Source organism: Camelus ferus, chromosome 30, assembly GCF_009834535.1.
Source record: "Camelus ferus isolate YT-003-E chromosome 30, BCGSAC_Cfer_1.0, whole genome shotgun sequence".
NCBI classification, from domain to species: Eukaryota; Metazoa; Chordata; class Mammalia; order Artiodactyla; family Camelidae; genus Camelus; species Camelus ferus.
This window is the reverse complement of record NC_045725.1, coordinates 1,253,206-1,281,205: the sequence shown is the minus strand read 5'-3', so window position 1 is coordinate 1,281,205 and position 28,000 is coordinate 1,253,206. Positions and strand designations below refer to the sequence as shown.

At 44.9% G+C, this 28,000-nt stretch overlaps 1 protein-coding gene across 9 annotated transcripts; it reads left to right on the top strand.

The window, feature by feature from the left end:
* The first annotated feature begins 505 nt into the window (after nt 1–505).
* ADNP2 (ADNP homeobox 2) lies at nt 506–20,038 on the top strand. Of its 9 annotated transcripts, none has more exons than XM_032470677.1 (5): nt 506–604; nt 4,873–4,993; nt 11,392–11,481; nt 11,972–12,109; nt 15,311–20,038. In XM_032470677.1, the coding sequence occupies exons 2-5, from the start codon at nt 4,886–4,888 to the stop codon at nt 18,584–18,586; spliced, it is 3,612 nt and encodes a 1,203-aa protein (XP_032326568.1). In that variant the 5' UTR covers nt 506–604; nt 4,873–4,885; the 3' UTR covers nt 18,587–20,038. The 9 variants fall into 9 exon arrangements, with proteins under 9 accessions (XP_032326568.1, XP_032326572.1, XP_032326570.1 ...); XM_032470679.1 differs by lacking the exon at nt 506–604 and adding an exon at nt 907–1,214; XM_032470678.1 differs by lacking the exon at nt 506–604 and adding an exon at nt 1,228–2,458.
* Nucleotides 20,039–28,000: the final 7,962 nt, after the last annotated feature.

Sequence of the window (28,000 nt, the reverse complement as noted above, 5' to 3'; positions counted from 1 at the left end):
GGATTCTCCTCATAGCTGGTTTCCTATTGGCTCTGAGATGTGGGCGGGGTCAGCCATTTCTGGTTCTGCCACTAGCTCCACCCCATCCCATGCAAATGAAGTCAAAGCTTTGGTGAATCCACGTGATTGGTCACGTGGGGGTGCGACAACTCGCTCCACCCCCTCCATTGACGTCATCACCTACTCAAACTCTCACGAGAGTTTGCACAGATGCTGGTCAGAGGTTAGCAGGCCAGTCCACTGTGGCAGGAGGGGGTCGGGTAGGGGCTCTAACACTGGACCCCCATTCCCATTGCTGAGTCTCCAGTCCAGCTTAAGTCAGGGGCCCCAGGGGACCTGTGGGGCAGTGCCCAGGGGTCCCATGCACACTCTCCCCCCATTGGCTGTCTGCACTGGCATGCAAATGAGGGCGCGCGTCACTTCCGGAGGCCAATCGAGCGCCATTTTCTCTTTCTGGCCGAGCTGGGAGGAGGGGACGGGGTCGTGCGGGGTGGGCGCGCGCCGAGCGGGGGTCCCGCCGCGCGGGGCGGAGGTGGGAGGACGCGGGGCCCCGGCGGGCGCGGCGAGAGCGGCGGGGACGGGGCGGCGCTGTGGGCGCCCAGAGGTAGGTAAGACCCCGGCCCGGCCCGCGGCGACGCCCCCGGCCCGGCCCGGCCCGGCCCGCCAAGTGTCGGCGGCCCCGCCCCGCCCCGCCCACACCCCACACCCCGCGGCCGCCTCACGAATCCCGCGACGTTCTCGGGGCGCGGGGTTCGCGGCCCGAGGGTGCCCGTCGTCCCTCCGCGTCACGTGGGGGCCGGGGGTGGGGAGGGGCGGGGAAGGGGCCCGGGGGCGGGGCGGGCGGCGCGGGAGGGGAGTCCGGGGCGGGACGGCGACGATGTGGGACGGGGCAGGCCGGGCCGCGGAGGGCAGTCGGGCGAGGGCCGGGGGACGGGACGGGACGGGGCGGGACAGGGACCGGAGGGCCGCCCGCGGCCCCGCGCTGCTCCCCGAGCCGCCCCGAGCGACGCGGGCCGGGCGGATGAGCGCCCCCTTCTCTGCCCGTGGCGGGTATTTTTCCGGAGGAGAGGACAGCAGATAGCAAACCCCTGTTCTTCCATCATCGAGCTTTTGATGTGACGTGAAGATTTTAACTTTCCTTCGCCATTGCTTACTGCGTTGACGGATTGTGTGCAACGTTTCTGCTAACCATTGGCCCCAGAACGGCAGAAACTGTAACTACCAGTTCCTACAGTGCACAGTTGCAGAATGATAAATAATTCAGTACTTAAAGTATATTTTCTTTGAATTTCAATTGGATACTTGTCTGAATACTCTTCAAGCTCCTTATAATTGAATAGAATGGGTAGTCGCAGCCTCTTGAGACCTGAAGGGCTCTTCTGTGCGGAGCTGATTTACAATGCAGATAGACCGGAGGCGGAAGACCCTAGACCCGCCGAGGAGGGCGTGGAGTCTGGGCGGCAGTTGGGGTTGTGGCGGGCATTTTGGGGGAGAGGACCACGTAAAAAGTAGTTGTGGAAAATGCATGCTCGCCTTTGGTTGGAAGTCAAGTAATGCGCTTATTTAGCACTGTTACTGGAGAGTTGGTCGTATTATGAACGAACTTTGGTATTTCGGTTGGAGTTGAGATTTTGTTGAGCCAGTGGTCTTCAGGCATGGAAGTGACAAATCTGTATGTAGGAAGGGACCTGCTGCTTGTCTTGGAGGATGAACTGGAGTGGGAGGGACACGTTCAGTCGTCTGAGCAGCGGTTAGGGTGTGGGAGCTGGATTTAGGGTTAGGAATTGACGGTTGTGCGAGATGAGGGTAGAGGTGTGGCAAGATACTAAGCTAAAGAGATCCTGGACACCTTTCTAGTTTGAATCCAGGTTTTCAATATGCTATCGGTGAATTTACGGCGATGGTCACTTCCAGGGGCTGCACCCCAGCATTCTGCTGTGGCCTCCACTCTGACTGGCACTCACCTGTTAGGGCAGTGTGTTACAGGTGAGAAGACTGAAAGGCGGTGAGTTGCTGAAGGCCACACGTCTGGGAAGCGACCTTTTTGTGTTTGAACCCAGACCCTCTTGAATCTTTCTTTCGTGCATTATACAAATATTATGTGTTTTTAAAGTTGCTTTAAAAAATCCTGTATTCCAATAAATGGGACATTTCATTTAGGTTTTTAGAGTTAGATAATAGCAGAGTCACTGTCTTATGTTCTAAGTGCTTTTCTTGTATTAAACTGTTCATCCTCAAAGCTGCTTCACAGAGGAGGCTCCCTGTGCTCTCTGTTTTACTGGAAGGAACTGAGGCTCCGGGATTAAGTAATTTATCAACGATCACACGGCTAATAAACTGGAGCTGATGTGAACCGAGGCCTTGCAGCTCCAGAATCCTTGCTTGTGAGGACTGTGCAGGGTTGCTTCTCATGTGAAACCTTTGTAGGACTTAGGTTTCACTGAAACTCAAAAGAAAGGTCTGTGGCTTTAAAAGTATTATTTATTACTTGAATGACTTTCTTTTTTGTAGTGTATTTTTATATTAATGGAATGTTCTTAACTGATCATGATACTAAAAAGCAACAAAAGAAACCCTTTAAGTGCCCCTTGGGAGATAATATTTTCTTGTGCATATCAGTGGAATTTTTGGTAGTTCCACACACTGAAATTTACTGTGAACTGAGGTTGATAAATCAGTGCAGCTGTGTTAGCATCCTGTTTCCTAATGGTGAAAATACAGATTTAACTGAGTACTGGGAGTATATGGAGAATGGCATCAGTAGAAGATCTCTTAAGTGTGAGAACATTGACAGGTATCTTTCCTAGTTAATCTACTGGGCCTTTTGTATGGAATCCTCCATCTCTTAGAATGCATAAATTATGGTAAAAGTCAGCTTCTTTCCCCAAAAGTGATTGGCAACAGTAGACCAAAGGTCTTGAAAGAATTGTTTTAAGGTTATGGAATGTCTGTGATTTACCTATGTTTTATTTTTTGTTATCTTTACTTCTGGAAAACAGCTTGCAAACTATTAAAAAAAAAAAAAGGGAAACTTAAAAAAAATTAAGAATGGATCTTGTTTTTTTAGGGGAGGGGCACAATAACAATGATGAGAGAATGGGAGCACTTAGATTTGAGAATAAAAAGCTCCTCTTCTCCGAATTCAAAAAGATAACCTCCTTGACCCTCCTTCCAAGCCTTAAACTGGTGACTCCAGAGCCCTTTCAGACTTGCCCAGTCACTGGCAGCCTCTTTTTCAGCGCCTCCCTCCTGCAGTCAGCCAGTTAGTAGCAGCCTCCAGGAACCAGCCTGTGACAATCAGCCAGTCCCTAACCTGCTTCCGAGAGGCCACCATTCCCTTTTTCTCCATGCTTCTCAAATCTCTTTGATAAGATCTGCACTTGCTGTGTGAGGCTAGATTTCATTGCAAGCAACAAATTTAGCGTCTTTGTTTTAGATGTATGTGGATCATGGTCTGATGGTCTTAACCTTGGATGATTCTGTTTATCAGCCAGCTGTGGGGAAAGACCCCCAAAGGATGGAGAGGGTAGTGGAACTTCAAGGAGGAAATGACAGCAAAGTGCTGGAGGGCATCAAACATCAAACACATTTTTGTTGGACTTGGTCTGGCCAAAGAAGCCAATCTGGGCTTGAAAGTGACCTTATGCTTAATTTTTAGGAATGCCATCATGTGGTTCGACAGCTCCTCTGTTAGGTTATATTATACTACTACTGTGTTATATTATAGCTTAGTTATTATTACAGTGTCTCTTAATTGAACTTGTCTGCCAGACTTTTGTGGATTACTCTTTTCCCCTTGGTTATTAATGAGTAGTTTGTGGGGAGGTGCTTGGAAACCATGTAAAATACACCATTCCTCACTAAACTTTCAATTTATTTAATCATTTGTTACCATGGACTTAAGTTTATTTTCTGCCACGTTTTATTTTTCTGTCAGTTGGTGGACATTTGAGTTGTTTCCACTTTTTGGCTATTATGAGTAATGCTGCTGTGAACATTCTTGTACAGGGTTTTGTTTGGAAGCATGTTTTTAATGTGTCTAGGATAGAATCTCTGGTTCATATGGTACTTACATGTTTAGTCTGTTGAGGACCTACCAGACTTTCTCAAACTGCTCTACCATTTTACATTGCTGTCAGCAATGGGTAAGAGATCCAGTTTCTCCCCATCACTGCCAGCACTTGTTTGTTTGTTTTTGTTTTTTTTCAGTTATAGCCATGCTAATAGCTGTGAAGTAGTATCTCATGGTGGTTTTGATTTGTATTTCTCCGTGACTCATGTTGTTTAACATCTTTTTATGTGCTTAATGGCCATTTGTATATGTCTTTGGAGAAGTATCCAGATCCTTTGCCCGTTTTTAAGTTAGGTTATTTCTTTTGATTATTGACTTACAAGAGTTCTTTATGTATTCTGGGTATGAATTTCTTATCAGAAATACAGTTTGCAAATACTTTCATTTTGTGGATTCTTTTTTCGCTTTTTGGATGTTTTTCTTTGAAGCCACATAGGTTTTTCATTTTGATGAAGTCCAGCTTCCCTGTTTTTTTCTTTTCTTGCTATTGCTTTTTGGTGTCATATCTAAGAATCCATTGCCAAATCTGAGGTCATGAAGATTTATGCCTGTTCTAATAGTTATAAAGTTTTAGTTATGTATGGAGGTGTATAATCCACTTCGAGTTAATTTTTATGTCTGTTATAAGGAAAGAGTCCAACTTAATTCTTTTGCATGTGGATATCTAATTGTTTCAGAATAATTTGTTGAAAATTACTCTGTTTTACCAACCCTGTTTAAAAAATTTTATGTCTATACATATATTATATATATATATATATATATGCACTTATTACAGTTTTGTTTTCTTCCCTTTTAAGAACAATTTCAAAAATGTTTCAAATTCCTGTGGAGAATCTTGACAACATCAGGAAGGTACGAAAAAAGGTGAAAAGCATTCTTGTGGATATTGGACTTGACAGCTGCAAGGAGTTGCTGAAGGTAAGAGGGCGTAAGTAACAGATTAAGAGAAGACAGTAATCCTGGAGATGCTGGGTTGGTGAGATTTGAACTGGGAGTTTTGAAGAATGGGTGAGATGCCTCAGAATGGAAATTGCTGACACTTGAAATGAGGCAGGAGAGAAGAATTTTTTTTTTGAATTGAAGTACAGTCAGTTACAATGTGTCAATTTCTGGTGTACAGCACAATGTCCCAGTCATGCGTATACATACATATATTCATTTTCATATCTATCGACAGATGACTGGATAAAGAAGTTGTGGTATATTTAAACAATGGAATACTACTTGGCCATAAAAAAGAACAAAATAATGCCATTTGCAGAATTTGTTTTTATTCATGTCTTTCTGACTTAAATGGGATGCTTTAATCTGGTCCAGTTGTTAAAGTTACTTTTAGGAGGGAATTTTTATAGTAATTAATTGCAAAATGTATTTGTTTTTGATCTTTGAGGAGACCGTGTTGAATTATTTATATTATTTTAGCAGAAGATCCTAACTCAATTTCCCGGTGGTGTTAAAGTAATCAGTAAACGGGGATGCGTACTTGATATGATAGGGTTGTTTGTTTTTTTTTTTTCTGATTTGTGCATTTAACACTTGCTGTCTTACAGACGTTTAAAAATTATGGTCACAGTCACACTATTGATAAGTTATGTTCTCATGTAATTTTATCTTTTCTTGTAACTTGAGAATATATGGCTGGCATATGTAGGAGAGAAATAAAAATTGTTAGATAAGGTTTGCTCTGAAGTTTTATAACCACTTACAATTCTGTGCATGTTTGATGCATAACTGTCGAAATAGGGACCGTGTCTGCTTTGAATTTTTCAGACTTGTGAAGAATTCGATTCAAAATATTATTGGCCTGGGAAGAGTTTAGTTTCTTAATTTTCAAATCTCAGACTTTGAACTAGATTGACTATTTATAAAAAGGCATTCTGATACTGAAAGATTAATAATTACTAGGATTCTCATTAATAGTCAGAACTGATTTTTGCTCTAAAGTAAAATTTCTGGAAGACTTCAGATAGTTCTTTGCTCAGATGTTACCACCCCAGAGAGATCTTCCCTCTAAAATGCTGCCCTCTCCACTATATTTCTGTTCTCTTACCTGCTCTGTTTTTCTTCAAGGTTTCGACCACAAGGCTGGTGTTACTTGTTTATCTGTGTCCCTCACTGGAATGTAAGAAGGCATGGGCCACATTGTTTTGTTGTCTACTCTATTACCTGTACGTGCTTAACAAATACACGTGTTTTTTAACAAATATTTTTTAAATGAATGAATGAAAGTAAAACCCAAATATAGAAATAATTTTAATAATAGACTGTGCCTGAAAGTCTGTTTGGAAATAGGATGAGGGAGATACTGAAGTGGAAACCCTTAGATGCTCAAGAACCGTATTCAAGACCGAGGCCCCTCAGTGTTCTTGTAGTTCTGTCTTTAAGTCATGGTTGACGCACGAGGAGGGAAGCAGGGTGATTATTTGTTGTTGTTTTTGCTGGGGGTGCAGGGGCTTGAGCCCAAGCCCTCATGCATGCTAAACACGCACTCTACCACTGAGCTATGCCCTCCCCCCGCTGCCCTCCCAGGGTAGTTATTTGGAGACAAGTTTGAGAAGGTAGATTGCAAACCCACAGTCCGTTAATAATAGATAAGTATGTGAGTTTAAGTACTATTTGTAGAGAATGTAAAAATAAGAGACTAAGAGCACAGTATGTGTAGACTGAGGAAATTTCAAATGATAATGTATGGGAAACTTTTGGGATAGTTCCTGACACGCGGTCACCCTGAAGGAGCAGCAGTGCCCTAAGCGAGGACCCTGAGACTCTCGGGTCCTGGGGGCAACTTTCAGTTTTGTACTGGCTGGTGCCAGTGGGGTGACCTCGGGCAGATCGTTTCTCCCTGGGCCTCAGTGTCCTCATGCTGGTCAGAGAGAGGGAATGACCACTGCTGGGGCTGAGACAGACTTGGAACATCATCGTGAGGAAGAGGGAAAGACCACCTCTAGCTGGGCAGGCTAAAGCAGCCTCTGTGGAGGAGGTGAGATTTGAACTGTTTTTGTTTTTAAAGATAGGCTAGGACTCAACAGTGGAATTAGAGTGTTCTAGTAACATGGAATTCAGAACCACAACCCAGTTGATTAACCCCCATCAAACCAGGCTGAGTGAATTCAGTGCTTAAAAAAAATTATTCTGCTTGGAAATAATAACTCACAGAAAAGTTACAAGAATGAAAGTAGTACAGGGGACACCCTTCACCCTTTACCCAGATTTACCAACTGTTAACATTTTCTCCCGTTTACTTTAACATTTGCCTGCTCTTGCTTGTGCTGTGTATTTTTCCCTGAGCCACTTAAGAATAAGTTGCATATCTCATGACCCTCATCACCTAAATACTTCAAGTGTGTTTTCTAAGAATAACAATAGTCTCTTCTATTGCCGCAGGATGGTTACCAGCTTAGGTCATTTATAGCGTTTTTCCTGTCAGTGTGGACCCAGTCTAGGATCAGGTATTGCCTTTGGTTATCATGTCCTTTGGTCTCCTTTAATGTGAATTCAGTTTTTAAATGAAATTCTGTTATAAAATGTGTTTTGTTTTATTTTTAGATGAAATGTCAGTAACTAAAACTTTTCATCCTGGGGTCGTGTTTTTGACATGGCATAGAACTGAACATTTCTCAGTAACTTGCTGTCTTAGTCAGCCTGAGAATGTGTTTACTCATCTGAATTTGTTCAAGACTTCACTTTTTCTTTCTGAGACTATACTGACACAGATACGCACATACTTCACAAGGGAGAATTAAGAGATTAGAATGGCATACAGCTATTAAGTTAGATTAAGTATCGGGTTAAACTTTAATAATTTTTTGGTGGGGGAATTTTTGTTTTTATCAATATATAGTTGGTCCTATATTTTGCAAAACTTTCAAAAATTCAAGCCATGTAACAATCATTATAGAAAAATTAGAAAATATACACAGAAACATAGAGAACAAAATGACTTGTTTTTAAGCCATTACTGCAGAATATCCATCATTAACCTTGTTATAGCTTTCCGGATTTTTGGAAATGGGACATGATGTAACTATAAGATACTGTACTAGCTTTGCTTTGTCTTGTCACTGAATCTCATATTAAGAACTTTTTTCCATGTCAAATGCATTTATTCTTAATCCATCGTAGTATCTAGAGTTCCTTGGTTTCAGGCAAGGAAAACCAACACTGACCAAGTCAAGCAAGAGGGAATTTCTTGGAAGTCTGGGGGCTTACAGAGAGTCCGTGCTGGGAACACCTGTCTGTGGTCCTTCCGTTTCCTCTCCCAGCGGTTCTGATTTCACAGGATAACTCACTCTGCCTTCTCTGATTTCCAGAGTGTGTATGATTCCACTCATCCTAAGAGTTAGGACCTCAAATCGTAGACCCTACAGTTCTTGTCAAAAGCCTGGCTGAGAAGTGAACCTTAGGGAAAAGAGGCTCTTCTAAGAACCTTATCTCCTTTTCTAAAAATAGATCTAAACCCTGCTACTCCTCATAGTCTCTTAAGGAGTTTTTTTTAAGAAGTTAACATTTCATCAGGTAAATTAAGAACTGGCTGCATCATTTGCAGGGCTCTGTACAAAATGAAAATATGGGGCCCTGGGCAGGCCCCATAGGCCCGCTGTCCCAACCCACAGGAGATGGGTGACTCCCAAGAGGTTGCTACCTCTCTGCCAGGATGCTTGTGGTACCTGGATCCAGGGTGGGTTTAAGGCCTGAGGTGTGCTGCCAACACAGCGCTGGGCAGGTTAGCACCTTGCCTCTTCCTCTCCCTGACTCTGTGCCAGTCTCCCACCAGGGCAGCTAAGGAATGTGGACCCCTGACAACTTGGTTACTTTCGCAGGTGGTAGACAAGAGTAGGGTTGCTTGTAGCATGCAAGGGGAGGTTGGTGGCTGTGGGGGACAGAGCAGGAACAGAATCTGTCCCAGAAGCACTGTCCCGGGCATGAGCAGGAAAGCCCCTGACACATGCCCCAGTGTCCTGTCAGACTTCACTGTATAAAACAAATTCAAAGATTAAATTATTAACGCTTTCAGTATAGTTACAATGGAGGCTAAACCCCAGCACCAGCCCTTCCTAGCACAGGGCTCTGGGCAGCCGCCTTGGTTGGTTGCAGTGCCTTCATCGGTCTTTTCTAAGAGCCTCCCAGTTTTTTGGTTTTTTTTTTCCGAAATAATTCAGTGTATTTAACTTCATATGTTAGAAATATTATTTCAGTATATAATCGATATAAAGTAAGTAATGAAATGTTTTATCCTCTTTTAAATCTTTCAAGTGTATTTAGAATTTTTTAGTTACAGTAAAATGGGCATAGACAAAATTTGCCATTTTAAGCATTTTTAAGTGTACATTTTGGTAGCATTAATTACATTCATACTGTTTTGCACCTAGATATTCATCACCTCAAACAGAACACTGTCGCCATTAAGTAATAACTCCCCATCCCTCACCTCGGCCCCTGAGAGCCTCTGCTTTCTGTCTCTGCAGATTTGCTAGTTAAAGATACTTCATATGAGCGGAATCATGTAATGTTGGTCCTTTTGTGACTGGCTTGTTTCACTTAGATTAATGGTTTCAGGGTTCATCCATGTTGTACCCCATGTCAAAATGTTGTTCCTTTTTATGGCTAAATAATATTCCATTACACGAATATACCACATTTTATCAGTTCGTCTGCTGAGACACGCTTGGGCTGATTCTACCTTGTGGCTGTTGTGAATCATGCTGTAGTGAACTTGGCTTACAAGTATCTGTTTGGGCCCCTGTTTTCAATTTTGGGATATTTGCCTCAGAGCATTGCTGGGTCATGTAGCAGTTGTTTAGCTTTTTGAGCAACCACCAAACGGTTTCCACAGTGGCTGCACCTTGTCTGTTCCCACCAGCCAGGCCTGCGGGACCCAGTTTACCCACAGCCGTGCCCAGGCCCATTCTTTTCCTCCACTGTCCTCTTTTCTCTCCTTCTCTCTCTTCCTTTCCCTCCTTCTCCTGCCACTGAGGCCGCTGTGGTGGAGAGCATCTTTTCATGTGCTCATTGGCTGTTCGTACGTCTTTAGAGATTTATATTCAAGTCTTTTGCCCACTTTTAAACTGGGTTGTTTGTCTTTCTGTTGTTGAGTTGTAGTTTTTATATTTCTGGATGTTAAACTCTGATTAGATTTGTAGGTATCTTCTCCCATTCTGTAGGTTTCTTTTTACTTTCTTAATATCTTTCAGTGCACTAAAGTTTAAAATTTTGATGGTATCCAATTTATCTGTTTTTGTGTTTGCAGTGCTTTTTATGTCATATCTAAGAACCCGTTGCCAAATCCAAGTCAAGAAGATCTGTGTTTTCTTCTAAGAGTTTTATGGTTGTAGTTCTTTTTGTTTAGATTATTGATCTGTTTTGGGGTTAATTTTGTATGTGGTATGAGGCAGGGGTCCAGCTTCATTCTTCTGCATGTGGAAATCCAGTTGTCTAGGCACCGTATATTTATTTGCATTTTTTGAGGTGCTGTCAGTTTACCATGTTGTGCAGATTTCTGGCACACAGCATAGTGCGTCAGTCATACGTGAACATACATATGTTCGTTTCCATATTCCTTTTCACTGTAGGCTACTGCAGGGTATTGAATATTGTTCCCTGTGCTGTGCAGTATGAACTTGTTGCTTATCTGTTTTATGTGTAGTAGTTAGTATCCACACATCTCGCACTCCCGGTTCATCCCTCCCCACTCCCTCCTCCATAACCATAAGTCTCTGCAGTGAGCTCATACTGCTCCTGCTCTTTTCAGTTATCTTCATCTTTCTGTGTCATTAAATGTTCGTCTTCTCTAATACCCAGTCCATATTCTGATTTCTCCTGTCTCCCCCCAATATTTTTCACACTCACTTTGTCGGAACCAGGATTCTGTTTGGACCCATTCCATCTGGTTGTGGGGTCTCGTTCTGCCTCCCTCTCTGTCTTCCTGCCCCTCCCTGCTGTGTGAGCCCCACAGCTAAAGCCCCCAATTTGTGGCCTGCCTCCCAGCCCTCTGCTCCACAGTGCTCACTGCTGGTGGAAGATAGGTTCTGCTCCTGCAGTTTCTCTCTTGGAGAAGTTATTTGTGGGAGTCTCGTGTAAAACTGTGATGTTAGCGTGGACTGTTGCAGCTGTTTTCCCAGGTCTGCTGCTGGGAAGGAGCTCTGTCCTAGTTTGCCCTGGACTGAGTTTTCATTTCGCTTTTCCTGCATAGATTTCTTAGGTACCAAGTAACCCCATCAGGTTCCAGTTAAATATTTCTGTATCTTCAGGTTCCAGTTAAATATTTGTGTCTTCTGAAATTACATAATGATTTCTCTTGTTTTCTTTATTTTTAAAAGGACCTTAAAGGCTTTGATCCAGGAGAGAAGTACTTTTATAACACATCATGGGGAGATATTTCTCTCTGGGAACCTTCTGGAAAGAAAGTGGTATGAATTTTTAATTTTGATTTTCATGTTTACTCACAAGTTGGGGGTAAGGGTCAGTTTAGTTCTGAGGAACGTGATATGTATTTGAGCTGCAGAGAGTGAGTGGGAGAGGAGGTGTGGTGTCAATGTTCAGGGGAGGAGAAGGAAAAACAAAGATAAATGTTTGTAATGTAGGGTTATTGATGCTTTGAGTGTTTTCTGCACATGAAGTTGGTAAATTGATGTAGTGAAATTGATGTAAGAAGGGCCTCTGGTTTATATGACTCTTCTGAGTATAAAGAAATGTTATGTTGCTAAGTTGATACAATGGAAGTACATCCTGCTTTCAGAAACTGAAATAAAAAGTATGGGTCTTTGAATCAAGTGCTATTTATAATAATTTGAAATCTTAAGCTTAAGCAGATTCAAGCTAAAATATGTGACACACTGCCAAATTCTCCTTACTGAAATGCTTTCTTCTGGAAAACCTTTCCTCCCGCCCTGCCACTAGATTAGCACATTCATCACATCAGACTCGCCGGGTCCCAGATTTGATGACACTGTCTCCCTGCACCACCATGCTTCGGCCTCCACTGCGTTTGTCCAAAATACGTTGGCCTTGGGAATTTTGACTTTAAAGAAGATTCCTGTAACTACTCAGTCGTTTTTTTGTTAAAATTTTATTTAAAAGCATTTCTATTGTCAGCTCGTCCTCCTGAGCCCCACTGTTCTGCGTCTCTTACCCTCCTTGACCTGGCATGCCCCTCTCTACCAACAGACACGAGATTCCTTAAAACTGCTTCGATTTAGTGATTCTCCTCAGAACAGCTGATGGCTTTTCAAATATGCCTTGTTCTGAAGACCTTGGCTTCATGAATAGTTTCTTGGGCTTCACTGATTTTTCTCATCTGAATTCTTAAAAGATCCTGTAATGTAATATGCACTATAATATGTAATTATGTGCTTTACATCAAGAAACATTTTTTGAATTCCTGCTTCAACGTAGGTAAAACTTTCAGAGTAGTTGATAAAAAGAGGTGAAAGTTAGAGTTCCTTTACTCATGGAGTTTATGTTTTTGTTGGGGTGAATAAGCCTGGCATAAAATGTTAAATAACAATATGAAATAGCAGAGATTGAGGTTGTGAAATAGAGACCATATTCAGAAAGAAACTCGCTGTTGTCTGGTGTGGTGGAGGCTGTGTTGTCTGCTAGTTTTAGTACCTTACTGCTCTTCTTCCAGTAGGTAGCCCTCCTGCTCTAATTTGTCTGTGGGAGACAGGGTGTATGAACGGGACAGTTTCAGGCCCTGTGGCAGAAACGTGTGCTTCTGCTGCGGAGAAGCAAGGTGTGTTGGACTTGCGGGTTTGGGATGGAGATGGTTCAGCTAGGTCAGGTGGTGGAGCCCAGTGGCTGTGGGACCGGAGGATGCAGCCTTGGTCTGCAGGGGAGACGGCAGACGGCTGGGGGGACAGGAATTCTACCAGCACCCAGAACCGTGACTCCACTTCTTTTCTGCTTCTCTCCTTGGTTATTTTTTCTTCTTCTGATACAGGGAACCAGCGTCTCACTAGGATTGTTTCTGACTGATCACTGTCTTAGGACTTCCATGACAGGGTTTTGTGTGACCCTTGGCTTGCACTTCTGGGCATGTGCCTAGATGTGGGATAGCTGGGTCGTAGATGGTAAATAAGGACGGATTTATCTCTGCAACAGACTGCCAGCCTGGTTTCCAGAGTGGCTGCACCCTTGCACTTCCCCACCAGGGATGTGAGTCCTGGCTGCCCTGTGTCCTCACCAGGCTTGATATTGTCAGGGTTTTTTTGTTTATGGACTTACTGCTTGTTTTCCATTTTAATAGGCGTGTAGTGGTGTCTTCTCTGGCTTTGTTTGTGTTTCCCCAATGACTGATGGTGTTGAGCACCTTTCCGTGTGTTTATTTGGCATTTGGGTCCCTTATTTAAAGTACTCAGTGCTCAGATGTTGTGCCCATTCTCTAAAAAACTGGGTCACTTGTTTTCTTACTGAGACATGAACATGTCCACAACATGTATTCTGGACACAAGTCCTTTACTAGATACGTGGTTTGCAAATATTGTCTCCTGGTCTTTTTACTTTTTAACGGTGCCTTTCAAAGAGAAGAAGATTTCTTACATTGATGAAATCCAGTTTATCATTTTTTTCTGTTATGGTGTCATGGGTAAAAAATCTTTTCCTTAACACAGAGATCTGTTCAGTACTAACAGATAGTAACATGCAGTTGTTAGTAAGTGATGTTGACTCTCTTGAGTGTAGTTTTCATTAAGGATCTGGTTTTCCAATGCAGTATTTCATTGAGTATAACATGCACCATTTTAAAATGAACCACTAATGAAACTAAAGCAATACTTTCCTTAAACTGTGTTGTACCATTGAACTGTCAGTTGTAAGTTGTTCCCAGATTTCAGAGATGCTAAAATACATGTTAAAAAGTGTGTCGGAGTCAGTGAAAAAAATTTTTTTTTTTTTAAATCTATGATCGGTGGTTGGCTGTTCCCCTAGGTTTATTGTAGACCCTCCCAGAAGTGCCAGAACCTGGGATTTCTAATTGCTGAGAAGCCAGTGGTAGCATGTTGTTGAGTGTGCTCAGGTGATTTCTGTGACCTGTGCATGACCAGGAGAGAGAAAGGGCGACAGAACCCACAGGCGGGGAGCGTGTGTGTGTGCGTGTGAGGAGAGTGACATGGGGGTGCAGCCCGGGGCGGGCGCAGTCGGAAGGGGTGTTGCAGAGTGAGCAGATGTCTGTCCGCGTATCCTCTGTCTGGGCCTGCCTCCCTCCTTTGTGAAACTGGGCCTGTGTTTTCTGCTGCACCAGCTCTGGGCTCTGGAGGCTGCCCCAGGACCAGAGCTTCTCTGCTTTCAGGTCATCACCGACCGGCAAGAGTTCTGGGAATCAGGCAGATTTTAATCCTCAGTTGACCTGCTGCTGTGTCCGTGGTGTTCCTGGGCCCCAGCTTGTTGAATTCCCACGTTTGCCTGACAGCGAAACACTATGTTGTCAGAGTTGTAGCCTGTGGCCTGAAACTTACTCAGGATTATTCCCAGTAAGTTTAGGCACAGTCCCTCTTTCTTCGCTGCCTACCACGTGGTTTATTGAACACTTGAATGTGCTGAGCACTGTCCATGTCTCCTGCCTTCTCCAGGAGTCTGGGAAATAAAAGACAGCTGTGATGGGTTTAATTTGCAAGTTTGGTTATATGTAGATACATTCCAGAAGCTTTAGAATTTGGAGTAAAAACAACATTGGAGCTAAGAGAAATGGGATGGGAAAGGGAGAAAATAAAGTTCTCATCCAGAGAATTAAGTGAGTTTATTTTAATTGATGCAGTTAATTGAAAGTGTAGGACTAAGTAATGCGATTTGTGGTTTAATGAATGGCTTGGGAACAGAGTTCAGGAAACTCGATATTCAGACCAAACTCTGTGTTTGTATAGCCTTCATTCTGAGAACAGTTGTTAAATTTTTAAACATTAGAGAAGGAAAAAAATGAAAATCCTGCTTTATGACATGTGAACATTTGAATTAGGATTTATAGTGTTGTTTACCCATTATCTGTGGGTGCTTTTCCCTTCCAGCAAGCACAGTGCTAGTGGCCACAGAGGCTGCTGGTTGTCCACAAACCCTAAAATATTTATTCTCTGGCCCTTTAAGGAAAAACGTATTTTGGCTTTAAAAAACATTGTTCTCTGAGGAGTGACAGCGTTAAATAATCTAGCAAGTTAGAAGAAAAAGAATTGCGTACTTGTGAGCTGTAGAAGGTGTGGCATCTGATAGTTCTGTTAAACCATGCTTGATTTTCTTTTCTTTTAACAGAGATACCGAACAAAACCATACTGTTGTAGCCTCTGTAAATATTCCACAAAAGTGCTTACTTCATTCAAAAATCATTTACATCGTTATCACGAAGATGAAATTGACCAAGAGCTGGTGATCCCTTGCCCAAACTGTGTGTTTTCCTCTCAACCCAAAGTTGTGGGAAGACACTTCAGAATGTTTCATGCACCTGTTCGGAAAGTCCAGAACTACACAGTGAATATTTTAGGTGAAACTAAATCGTCTAGGAGTGATGTGATAAGTTTTACGTGTTTAAAATGTAACTTTTCAAACACTCTGTACTACAGCATGAAGAAGCATGTGCTGGTAGCCCATTTTCACTATTTAATTAACTCCTACTTTGGCCTGAGAACTGAGGAATTGGGTGAGCAACCGAAAGCTGACGATACCCTTTGTACGGAGAAGATGCCCCCTTCTGACAGATATTACTGTAAAAAATGCAGTGCCAACGCCAGCAGCCAGGATGCTTTAATGTATCACATTCTGACCTCGGATGTGCACAGGGATTTGGAGAACAAGCTCAGGTCCGTGATCTCAGAGCACATCAAGAAGCCTGGGCTTCTGAAGCAGATGCACATTGCGCCCAAGCCAGCTGCACACACGGCTGCCCCTGCCAGCGGCAGCGCTGTGGGCGCCTCGGCCACGCCTCCGTGCTTCCGCCTTGCCTTGCCGCAGGCCAGTCAGAGCCAGACCTCAGGACAGCCAGTTCAGGGTGCAGCCCCGCCGGCGACCGTGGCCTCGGGTGCTTCTGGAAGCCTCACCCACTCTCCGCCAGCCGTTGCCCAGTCCCACGTGACTCTGGTCTCCAGTCCTCTGCCCGTGGGCCAGAACAGCCTCGCTCTGCCACCCTCGACGCCACAGCCTGTCTTTCTCTCCCACGGAGTCCCGCTTAGTCAAGCAGCAAACTCTCCTGTGTTGCCCTTGAGTAAGCCAGTTGGACCCATAAATAAGTCTGTTGGAACTGGTGTCCTTCCCATAAACCAGACCATCCGCCCAGGGGTTTTGCCCCTCAACCAGCCTGTTGGGCCTGTAAGCAGACCAGTGGGGCCTGGAGTTCTTTCGGTAAATAGGCCCGTTGGGTCTGGTGTCCTTCCTGTCAATCCCTCTGTCACCCCTGGGGTGCTTCAGGCGGTCTCACCAGGGGTGATTTCTGTGAGTCGGACGGTCCCATCAGGAGTGCTTCCTGCAGGACAGATGACCCCTGCTGGGGTCATCCCTTCGGGACAGGCAGCAACTTCCGGGGTCCTCCCTGCTGGCCAGATGGTTCAGTCGGGGGTTCTCCCCATCGGCCAGACGGCTCCATCAGGGATGCTCCCCACTGGGCTGACGGTCCCACCACGGGTTCTCCCTCCTGGCCAGACAGTTCCCCTGAGGGTTCTCCCTGCCGGCCAGGTGGTCCCACCAGGGCTCCTTCCTCCCAACCAGACGGTCTCATCAGGTGTTCTCCCGGTGACCCAGGGTGTTAACTCTGGTGTTCTTCAGCTCAGCCAGCCTGTTGTGTCAGGGGTTCTTCCTGTGGGCCAGCCAGTGAGGCCAGGGGTCCTGCAGCTTAATCAGGCTGTGAACACCAGCATTCTGCCTGCAAATCAGCCTGTCAGACCCGGTGCTTCACAAAACACCACTTTCCTGACATCAGGCTCCATCCTCAGACAACTGATACCCACAGGAAAACAAGTGAATGGGATTCCCACGTACACACTCGCCCCGGTTTCTGTCACTTTGCCTGTGCCACCTGGGGGTGTTGCCACTGTTGCCCCTCCCCAGATGCCCATCCAGCTGCTGCAGTCGGGCACAGCTGCACAGATGGCCAGTTCCGTGGCCAGCATGCCCTCCCCGCCAGTGGTGGTGAATGCCGCTCAGAATGTGTTGGTTCAGGCCTCTTCATCAGTGTCAGAGTCAAATCAGGCACTCAAGCAGGCGAAGCAGTGGAAGACCTGCCCAGTGTGCAACGAGCTCTTCCCTTCCAATGTCTACCAGGTCCACATGGAAGTGGCGCACAAGCACAGTGAGTCCAAGTCTGCTGAAAAACTGGAGCCGGAGAAGCTGGCGGCGTGCGCACCATTTCTGAAGTGGATGCGGGAGAAGACGGTGCGGTGTCTGTCCTGCAAGTGCTTAGTCTCGGAGGAGGAGCTCATCCACCACCTGCTGATGCACGGCCTGGGCTGCTTGTTCTGCCCGTCCACCTTCCATGACATCAGAGGCCTTTCGGAGCACAGTAGGACCATGCACCTGGGGAAGAAGAAATTGCCCGTGGATTACAGTAACAAAGGCTTTCAGCTGGATATTGATGCCAACGGCAACCTGCTGTTCCCCCACCTCGACTTCATTACCATCTTGCCCAAGGAGGAGCTGGGGGAGCGGGAAGTCTACTTGGCAGTCCTGGCTGGGATACACTCCAAGTCGCTGGTGCCTGTATACATCAAGGTGCGGCCCCAGACCGAGGGCGCCTCTGGGAGGCCCGGCAGACAGGCCCTGACCTGCCCCTTTTGCTTTGGCACCTTTGTGACGGCAGAAGCGTACGAGCTGCACCTGAAGGAGAGGCACCACATCACGCCCACAGTCCACACGCTTCTGAAGTCGCCGGCGTTCAAGTGCATCCACTGCTGTGGGGTCTACACGGGCAACATGACCCTGGCCGCCATCGCCATCCACCTGCTGCGCTGTCGGAGTGCTCCGAAGGACAGCAGCTCCGATGTCCAGGTCCAGCCGAGCTTCATCGAGAACAGTGAGCTGCTTTTAGTCAACGGTGAGGTGATCCAGGACTCCAGTTTTTCTGTGAAGAGAAAGCTGCCTGATGGCCACTTTGGGGCAGAAGACCAGAGGGACGGCGAGGAGAGGCCTCCTGTCACACACGCTGCCACAGACCCGGCTCCAGAAAAGGGGACGAGTGTTGTGCCTTGTAAAAGACAGAGGAATGAAAGCCGGACGGAGGGGCCACTTGTTAGTGACGATGCTCTTCAGATTTTAGCATTAGACCCTAAGAAATATGAAGACCGTTCTTATGAAGAAAAAAAGCAGTTTCTTAGAGATTATTTTCACAAGAGACCATATCCTAGTAGAAAGGAAATAGAGCTGTTATCCTCACTCTTATGGGTGTGGAAAATTGATGTGGCTTCATTCTTTGGAAAAAGAAGATACATTTGCATGAAAGCAATAAAAAATCACAAGCCTTCTGTACTTTTAGGCTTTGATATGTCTGAACTTAAAAATGTTAAACACAGATTGAACTTTGAGTATGAACCACAAAACTTGTAAAAAAAAATAGGAAATTAAAGTACTGATAATTAGTAGTTTTTTCAATTGAGATTTAAAAAACTTATTTTCTTCACTGTATGTTGAACTAATCAATTCAGTGGTCTTTATGCTGCTCTTCAGATTTATTTCAGGTGCTCGGAAAGACTTCTGTATAAAGAAGTGAATAGTTCTTTCAAATTTGTTGTTTCCTGCAGTTTGATTTTATAACAATTATTTTTCGTTATTTTTGTCATGTAAATTAAATCTTTTAATATTTCATGCACGCCTTGTTTTCTCAGTACTGTCAGTATCGTACGAGAAAAACTGAAATCTATATGTTTGTTTTTCATTTAAGGAAGTTTCAGCTTGTTTCAGAATACTTGATTAATTGCAAATTAAAACATTAACCTCCCTCAGTTAACAGCAAATGATACAGTAAAAGTTTAGAGATGTGAGTATAAACCCCTGTGATGTGTGGTTCCTTAAAGATGCACTGCATTAACTTAAGCTGATTTCTTCTTTGTAAAGTATTTGCTTATTAGATTGTAATTTTGATTTACAGCTTTTCAGGTTTGTCCTGACAGCTGTTTTTGATTATAACTCAGAAAACCAAATGTTTTCATTTGTTAAAAATACACCAGACCTGAAGTCTGGTATTTAAGCTCATAAGTCAAAAGTCATTTTGCAACTAAAGTAATTCTGTAGGTGCAGAAATACGTTTCAGTGTAAACTTTCCCCCTCTTTTTGATACGGTGGTAAGTCTTTTCTCCATTCAAAGAAAACAATGAATCTTTAGTGCCTTTAGAACTGAAAACACACACACAAGCTCTTCCCCTAACCTAACTGTTCATAAACCAGTACAAGGGAAGGACTGTGTTGCTCAGGAATAAAGTATTGACCCCTGAGTGTGGATACTAACTGGAATTTAAACACAGGTGTTCAGGGGATGAGGTGAAATGACCAGACCAAGAGCTAATCTCGTGGTCGGTGTATTAATAACTCTGACAGTGTCCTAGACAGTTTCCTGTGGGCTTTCCCATAGCCCAGTTGTCCAGGTTAGTGGGATGAGATATTGCTAAGGAACTCAAGTGTATTACTGTCCTTTGGACAGCCTAAGCCTTGGCCTTTTCACACAGTATAAAATAACTGAAAGCACCAGAACCGCTAAGGGAGACCAGCCAGTTTATACCTGAAGTTGTTAAGTCGTATTGCCGGTGACTGAGAGCAGGGCCTCTGTGCAGCCTCCTCAGCAGATAGGACCGTCTCTGGGAAGTAAGATAATGTTACCATATGGGCTTTTAAAATATAACACTTGCATGTCGTTGCTGTAATGTGCATTTCTGAGGCAGTCGTGAAGCTGGTGTGTGATTGTTGGTGTGCTCTCCTGTAAATTCAGAGCTTGTTCACTTTTTTTTTTTTTACCTATTGTTTTCAGAGTGTCTATTTTGAATTAAAATTTGTTATACCACTGCATGTAGAACTGTTTAATTTTTTTAACGGTTAAAATGTCACAGTGATTCAAGAATATAAACGTGGAAATAATCATGTTTATTTTCTAAAAAACATTGTCATTGTGAAAATAAGCATAACCCCAAAGGGCTGACTAATTACAGGGTCACAAAATAGATGTAGCTGGACTTGTCATGTCTAACGGTGGCCCCGGCCATCAAAGAGAGGTCGGATGGCTGGAAGTGGCCTTTCTCCAGGCTGTGTCTGTCCCACCAGCGCACCTGCCGCTGTCCACTTGCTCTTGTCATGCACTGAACTAGGGGTTCTGCTGGCGTTTGGGGCCTGATTGTTCTTTGTTGGGGTGACCATCCTGTCCACTGCAGGACTGGAGCAGCATCTCGGGTCTCTACCCTCCACGTCATTGGCACCTCCACCCTGACCCAGTGCTGCAACCAGATGTCCCCGGCCACGTGTCCTGGGGGCAAGTCAGCCCTGAGGAGAACCACTGTGATGCAGGAGCTCTGATTCCTAATTGTATTCAGCTTTTGATGTCAAACCCTTTTATATTATGCTGGTTACTCTAGTTACTAAACAAAACTGTTTTAGGCTTAAAGATCAAAATTTGATATAAATTGAAGCGTCAAAATGTACATGTGGGTGTTCTTGTAAAGAATGAGTAAACTTATTTGAAAATGAAAAACTACAGATTAATAGTTGAGTGGTGGACGTTTTTAAGCTATCATTTAAAAGATGATTAGAAGTTGAGAAGGGGAGGAGGCTTTTATGGTGGCTGCAAAAAGTGTGCTTGGAAAATGTTTACCTAGTTAGCAACAACTTTAAAAATACTACATATTCGAGGTCTGTTTGGTTGAAGACAAATGAGAATGGAACTTACTATTTTAGCTTGAGTGCTGTTACTCTTTTTCGGGATGTGTTATTTTTTAATGACTAGAACCCACTTCATTGACAGTGAACAATGAGTGAGATGATAATTCAGGAGCCCCAGAAAGCTGCCTGTTCAGAGTGACGGGATGAGCACGTGGCCACCCCCACCTTCGCTCATTTCCCTTTTGATCATTGCTCCCCTACCCGTGCAGCACGCTGCTTCCAGAGGGGACGACTCCTTCAGATCACAGTCTGTCCTGGAGCCTTGGTAACTTAGCTGAGAAGCATGTCTTTGATTTCACGTCATCCTAAGGCCCGTGAATATTTTCTCTGAGGAGCTGCAGGTGAGGTAGGTAGAAGGGCAGGGTGTGGCCCCCACAGCACCAGACCAGAAGTGTGGGAAGCAGGTGACTCCTCGGGGCAGCGGGAGTACCAGCCTCCAGGGTCTGTCTGGGCCATGGGGCCGGCGCGAGGCCAGGCTGATAGCAGGCAGGTGCTGCAGGGACAGCATGGGTCCCACGACAGTTCCGGCACCACGGTGGCAGGAGGCTGCAGTGTAGATGGTGTCCCCACCCTTCCGTCCTTCCTGCTCATCAATGAGATCAAGCAAAACAGCTGGTCAGTGAAGAAGCCAGACCAGCCCCGAAAAGGACAAGGGCCAGAAGACCCTTATCCACATGCCACCAGGAGACCGTGACGCTCACTGTGTCGCCACCCCGGCAGAGGGGCTCCTCCAGGAGCCGCTGGTCCAGGTGGCTGTGGGGAAAGGGCTGCTGCTCACACAAGACCTGTCAGCTGGCCTCCCAGGTGTTGGGGACCTAGCATCCTCTCCCTCAAGCTCAGGCTGTGTGTTTCTGGTTCTTCATTCAGTGCTGAAGTGAGACCTCTGGGAATTCCATGCTGTGCTGTAGTTGGTATCTCCCACCTTCGATTTGGCTTGCAGGACACAGGTGTTCCCTGAGGCCGGTCAGCATAGGAAGTGCACCCAGGGCTGCGGGTCCAGGGAGGGCAGGCGCCCACCTCTTGTTACCCTTTACCAACAGCCCTTTACATTTGGTGATTGACTTAGTGCTTACTCTGTCTGCACTGGGAGCTGACGTACATTTTAACTCAACAGTCTTACAAAGTGAATGGTAGTGTTCCCTTTGCCTACAAGGAAACAGACGTGGAGAGGTTAGTAAGCTGCCCACGGCAGGGAGCTGGGGAGGTGGAAAGAGCTGGGGTGGTAACGGGGGCCTAGCTTCATGCTTTTAGCTGATCTGATACCTTCCTCTGTTCGTGTAGGTCCCTATTTAAGCCTTGTAATAATCCCGTGATGTGGGTACATTTTAACCTGCATTTTACAGATGACGAAATGGGTTCCAAGATAGAGTGACCAGCTGCCCCAATTTGCTCAGGACTGAGGGATTTCTCTGAACTTTTAATGCTAGGAACATCCAGGCAAGTTGGTCACCCTGCTCAGAGTTCACTTGGCGTCCTGGTTGAGTTAGAACAACAATAAAAGAAATACAGATGTGCTATTTAGATATTTTCGGATGTCTCCCCATGCTACTAAACAGAGTCCCTACTAAACTTCTATCAACTGGAATAAAAGTTTCATCCATCATGTACTGCAAGAAAAGTTTTCTTTAGTTTTAAAACTTAAGCTTTATTTCATTCTCTTATTGATTATAATTTTAATGTTCTCAAACCAATTATCTTTTCGTGGGTGATGAGAGGAAATATCTAAACATGTTCTGGAATTTGTTCTGGAATTTGTATTTTCTGTTACGTAGTTATTAGAGCTCAGCTTTAGAATTTTTCTGATTTTTGGTAATTTGTCCTAATTACTAGTCTTTAAAAATTTTAAGTTTAAAAATCATTTTAGCAATAAAGATGTTACAGAGGGAAATGCTTCATATTAAGTGAATGTGCCCTAAGAACATAATACTTGTAACAGTGCCCAGTAGTTACTTTCTTTCATATTCTAAACTCAGGAGTTTCTAAACATTGATGAAAGTTAAAGTTGCCAACCTGCTTTCAAGTAACTAACTGGAGTGACTATGTACATCAACCAGACAACTTACACCAAAGAAGGGGGTGCAGAACTGATGCAGGGACTTCCGAAATGCGCCGGGGAGACCCAACTCAGCCCCTGCAGGTGGCTGGCTCCCCACTCCAGTCACCGCACTCCAAGGATGCTAACAGAGCCCTTTGAACTGTATCCGGCTTTAAGGTGAGTGCTCTTCGCCTCACTCGCTAGAGAAGCAACAGCCCCACACCAGAACTCACATGCCGCCACATGGTTCTTGGTGCCCTGTTTCCTTGTCACCATATTTCACGACTGACCTTGTTTTTATTCACAAGTGGTGGTGGTGACCATCTTGGTCCAATAACTTAGAAGTAAGAAGAACAGACATGTCCCAACACCCAGTACCGCAGAATTTTCTGTCTCCTAGCTGTGGACGTTGCCAATTTTTTTGCTTCTATATAACATTCTGTGTTAAATGATTTGATGACTAAAGGTGAAGCTGAGATACTAAAAATAGGTGTGTTTTTACTGACAACATGGCATCAATTCAGTATTTTATGTAAAATTTTTTTTTTATTTTGTGGGGGAGGTAATCAGGTTTGTTTGTTTGTTTATTTATTTAAATGGGCAGTACTGAGGACTGAACCCAGGACCTTGTGCATGCTAGGCACGTACTCTGCCACTGAGCTATACCCTCCCCGCCAATTAAGTATTTTAGAAATGAAAATGAAAAACTTGGTAAATTCAAGGTCTATTAGGTAACAGATTAGATTGACTGGGGATGTTACCCTGTCTACAAGTTCTTACCTATTTGAGTCCCACGTAGAAATGAATCTTTTAAGTACATCTTTAGCTGTTTGGAACTGCACACTGTTGTCCAAATGAAACATCTTATTTCCAGGATCAAAATACTTACAGCCCTCTGAAAAAGGCTACACTTTATGCAGTATGTATCTCTCTAAATAAATCTACCTGTATTAAAAAAAAAAAAGCTGACCCATAATATCAGGGGTGAGGTGTGATTTAAAGGTTATCCCTAATCTGCTTTCTCAACACTTGAGAGGTTCTGCATACGAACTGTTTAACCTTGCTCTGTGCCATCTGAGAACCGCCACCAAGCTCTGGTCTTGCTCTGCCGGTTTTTCCACTTGCAATGTGGGGAGTGGGGAGAGGAGATCCCTTCTGTGCATCATCAGAAGTGGCCTCAGTGTAATCACGTGTTTTACCTTCAGTGCACTAGAAACAGAGGTGGATCTTTGCCACTTCCTGAACGGTTAGCTGGCAAGTGGCCTACTGGCAGTGACCTGTGTAAGAACAGGTCTGCTCTCCTACAGGGTTGCCACAGTGGCTACAAAAGAGAGGCTAGACACCCAGCATCTTGTAATAACCTGCAATGGAATATAATCTGCAAAAAAACCCTGATCACTATGCTGTACACCTGACACTAACACAATGTTGTAAATCAACTATACATCAATTAAAAAGAAAACTGGACAGATTCAAAGCATTCAGAAAATAGTATATTCCTGCAGGTGACCACAACGGTCTTTCTGCTTCCTAATATAAAGTCTGCCTCAATCCAGATCGTTTGGATGTGCAACTCAGACTGCTTAGATTATCGTACAAGTCTTGAGATCGTCTCTCCCTAGCCCCTTCCACGCACCCTCGGTAGTCAGATGGGGGTAAGCGGTGTGTGGGAAGACGGTGCTGGCATGACTAGTTTTCTGTGAGTTAGAAGTTAATATTCATTTATTAGAAAGATTAAGCTGCTCCCTACAAGTGGTGCTGTTGTGACCTCCCAGCACTGACCTCTCACTGCTGAACCGCTGTGTGTGTGCCTGCAGCAGCAGCAGCAGCGACACCATTTCCTAAGTACTTCTCTGCAGGGATGATGCTGCAGACCTCTCTTCTGAAAGCAGTCGAGGGTCCCTGGACCAGACTTCCCTGGGTTTGTGCTACACACGCTTGTCTGCCTGTCTGAGCTCATATCAGTTTGGATGTCATGTGCAGCAGTACGAAGATGCTAATGGAAAAGGGCAACTTATGTCCCAGTGAAGTGCTTCAATTGCTGAGTTATTTGTATCATCCTGAGTTCATCTGAATACTTTAGAACATGTGAGGGGGCTGCACCTGCCTCGTTTCAGTAGCTCTAGGGTAAGGGTGAGGAGCACTTCCATGCACAAGGTGTGTGGAGTCACTGCAAATCTAAAATCTAAAAGAAAAGGGTGAGGCTAAAACTAGTTACTCTGACGACATAATTTGGATCAATGTGGTTTCATTACTGTATTTCATATTTTGGTTTCTAAACTTTGTCAGAATGAGTTGTTCATGTTGGACTCTTTGAGTTCAGTGGCTCAGCCCTCAACCCCGGGGGCTCCTGGAGTTTACACAGCATATGTGACTTGGGTCTGTGTTTCCTCTGCTTCACGCCCTCCCCCCCAACGTGTTTTCATATTTTCACTAGATCCCACAAGTCAGTTGGTGTTACATTGCCACAGGCTGAAAGCAGGAACCGCCCTAGAGATTTACATCCTAACACTCATTCCTTGCCAGGTGCAAATTACAAAGTCATAGCCTGAAGTGAAAAGACAGTAAATAGATCAAATAGCTTTTTTTTTCTGTTGGAAATTTGGTTGTCATCTGAATATTTGGATAGACTAGTTAAAAATCCAGATATCTTGGTAATTTAAATATACGACTACATGTTAGTGTTTAAATCACAGTAGTGTTTGAGATACAAACCAAATACAACATATCTACAAACTCATCAACTCTCATTAGAGGGTCTTCAAGACTCCTGTCCGAAGCTTTGCTCTGTAATAAAGAAACATTAGGATTAACTAAATTTGTGCATAATCTTTGAATGCAAAATTTTAAAAAGTTTTTAATGACTCTGCAAATACCGTTGGTTGTTAACTTGATAATTTGAATTGCAAAACTATTTCCACATGAACTGCCTGTGATTTTAAATTGATAGCAGTTGCTTAATAGAAGTAACCATTAACTCCATTTGATTAAGTTCTGTAACTTATTTCCATTATTGCCATTTGCAAAACCTGACAGGAACAGTGGAGCAAGGGTTGGGATGCTTTCTGACTTGTGTTAATTTTGAAGCATCCGTATTCAAACTCCTCATCTCGTGCAGCTACAAAGGCAACACAGTCACTAAAGATGGCAGCCAGTGCGGCTGGAGGCGGGCACACGGAGCCACCCTGATACCTCGTTCATCAGTCTGTCAGCAGCTGACAGCCACCGTGGTGTGACCCAGCGTGAATCCAGCACCTGCCCCAGTTGACCAAGAAACACACCTTCCGAAGCCACTTCCTTAACAGAGGTTTGTGCAGCTTTGTACCTTCTAAGTTTATGGTGATAAATGAGGCTTTCCTCAAAGGCAAGTTTAGAGAGTTCCAGTAAGAAATAGGTGTGATTCTTTTCATGTTTCAATGGAAAATGCTTCTAGAGAGTGTGTACCGTGCATCTGCATAGCACCTGCACTCTGCTCACCTGCGTCTCTGGTTGGTCCTGTGGGGCAGGAGGTGAGGCTTCTCTTCTCACGGTGAGCAAACTGGCCCAGAGGGTCCGTGACTTTTCTTAGCTGTGTGACACACTGGTTGGCAGAGCCACACTGGGTTACCGACCTGCTGCCCAGCACGCGCTACCTCGTCATGAAGACAAGTCTTTAAGGAACAATGTTTTAACTGCCTGACAACAAATGACCTCAATGAGAGAGAAATGCAGATGGCGCAGAAGCAACATAAGTGTAGCTGAGAATGCTCAGGGGTCCCCCAGCTGCAGGGAGGAGGCCAGCCACCCTGGAGACACCTGGATGGGGTTCTTGGCGCAGGAACCCAGCAGGCCTGGCGCTTCAAACCGGCGCGGTTCCCACAGTAAGGGAATGGCAGTGACTCGACTTGAGCTCGGCTTGCAGAGTCTCCAACGGTGTTCTTCAGCGAGGGGAGGGCAGACCGCCCTGCAGAGACAAAGGAGAGTGAGAAAGCGGCCCTTTCAAAGCTGGACAGTCCTGAGGCCCGAGTGAACCACGAGCTGCTAAACCGTTGCCGACGTGGTTGCAGAATCCCTGCCGGAGATCCTGATGCCAGCAAACCTTCACGTGCTCTTCAGTGAGGCTGGGCTGTTCCCGGGACGCCCTTGAACAGGGCTGTGCGGCTCGCAGGAAAGGTCAGGCCAGACCACGTCTGAAAGCGTGTGCGTGAGCATGCGGGTCCGTGGCCCGGAGCCCGCCTGCTGTTGCACCGCGGCCTTGCCTGTTTCAGGGTCAGAGGAAATTCAGGTCTCTGGCTCTGCAGAAGCCCGCAACGTTACCCCTCCTTTCGGCACAGTCCTCTGGCTCTTCTGTGCCTCACGCGGCCCAGTGCTGAGCACCCCTCTGGGTGCCTGGGGCACCTTTCCCCTGACGCCGTGGGTGCTCTTCCAAGGTAGGTGATAAAACTTCCCTAATCGCTGTGCCAGCTGGGCTTGTGCTGAGGTCAGCGTGAAAGCATTTGTTCTTTAAAACCCCGAGAATGTAAGTGTCACGTGAGTCCTGTCTTTGTTGCAGGGGGCTGGAGTTCATTCTTTGCTTTTCCTTTGGGAACTGAATTCTGCATTCAGTTAGAAAACACCACGTTCAAGTTATCGCTTGTCCCCAGACCTCACTGCCTTCACCTTTCCCGCTGGAACACTCCAAGCCATGCTTAAATTGGGTACTCCTTTCATTCCCTGGACCAAGGACCAGTGTGAGCATCTTAGAGTCATTGTTGAGAAATTAGTCTATTCAAACACAGACCCCAAAACTCTTGGTCCTGAAGTGTTATCACAGGTAACCAGGGTGTGTGCGGAGAATGCTTGTACATAGGCCCCCCAGGGAGAGAGGAGCCCGGATGAGCAGGTCAGACTTAACGGCCACAGTTTGTGCTTGTTTCCTTCCCCCGTTTCTAAAAGTTGTGTTAGAATGCATGTAACATAAAATTTACCATCTCAACCATTCTTCAGGTTTTTAAAAAATATTTTTAATTTAATTTAAATTTTTTTTGTGTGGGGGAAGGTCATTGGGTTTATTTTTTAAAGGGGAGGTGCTGGGGATTGAGCCC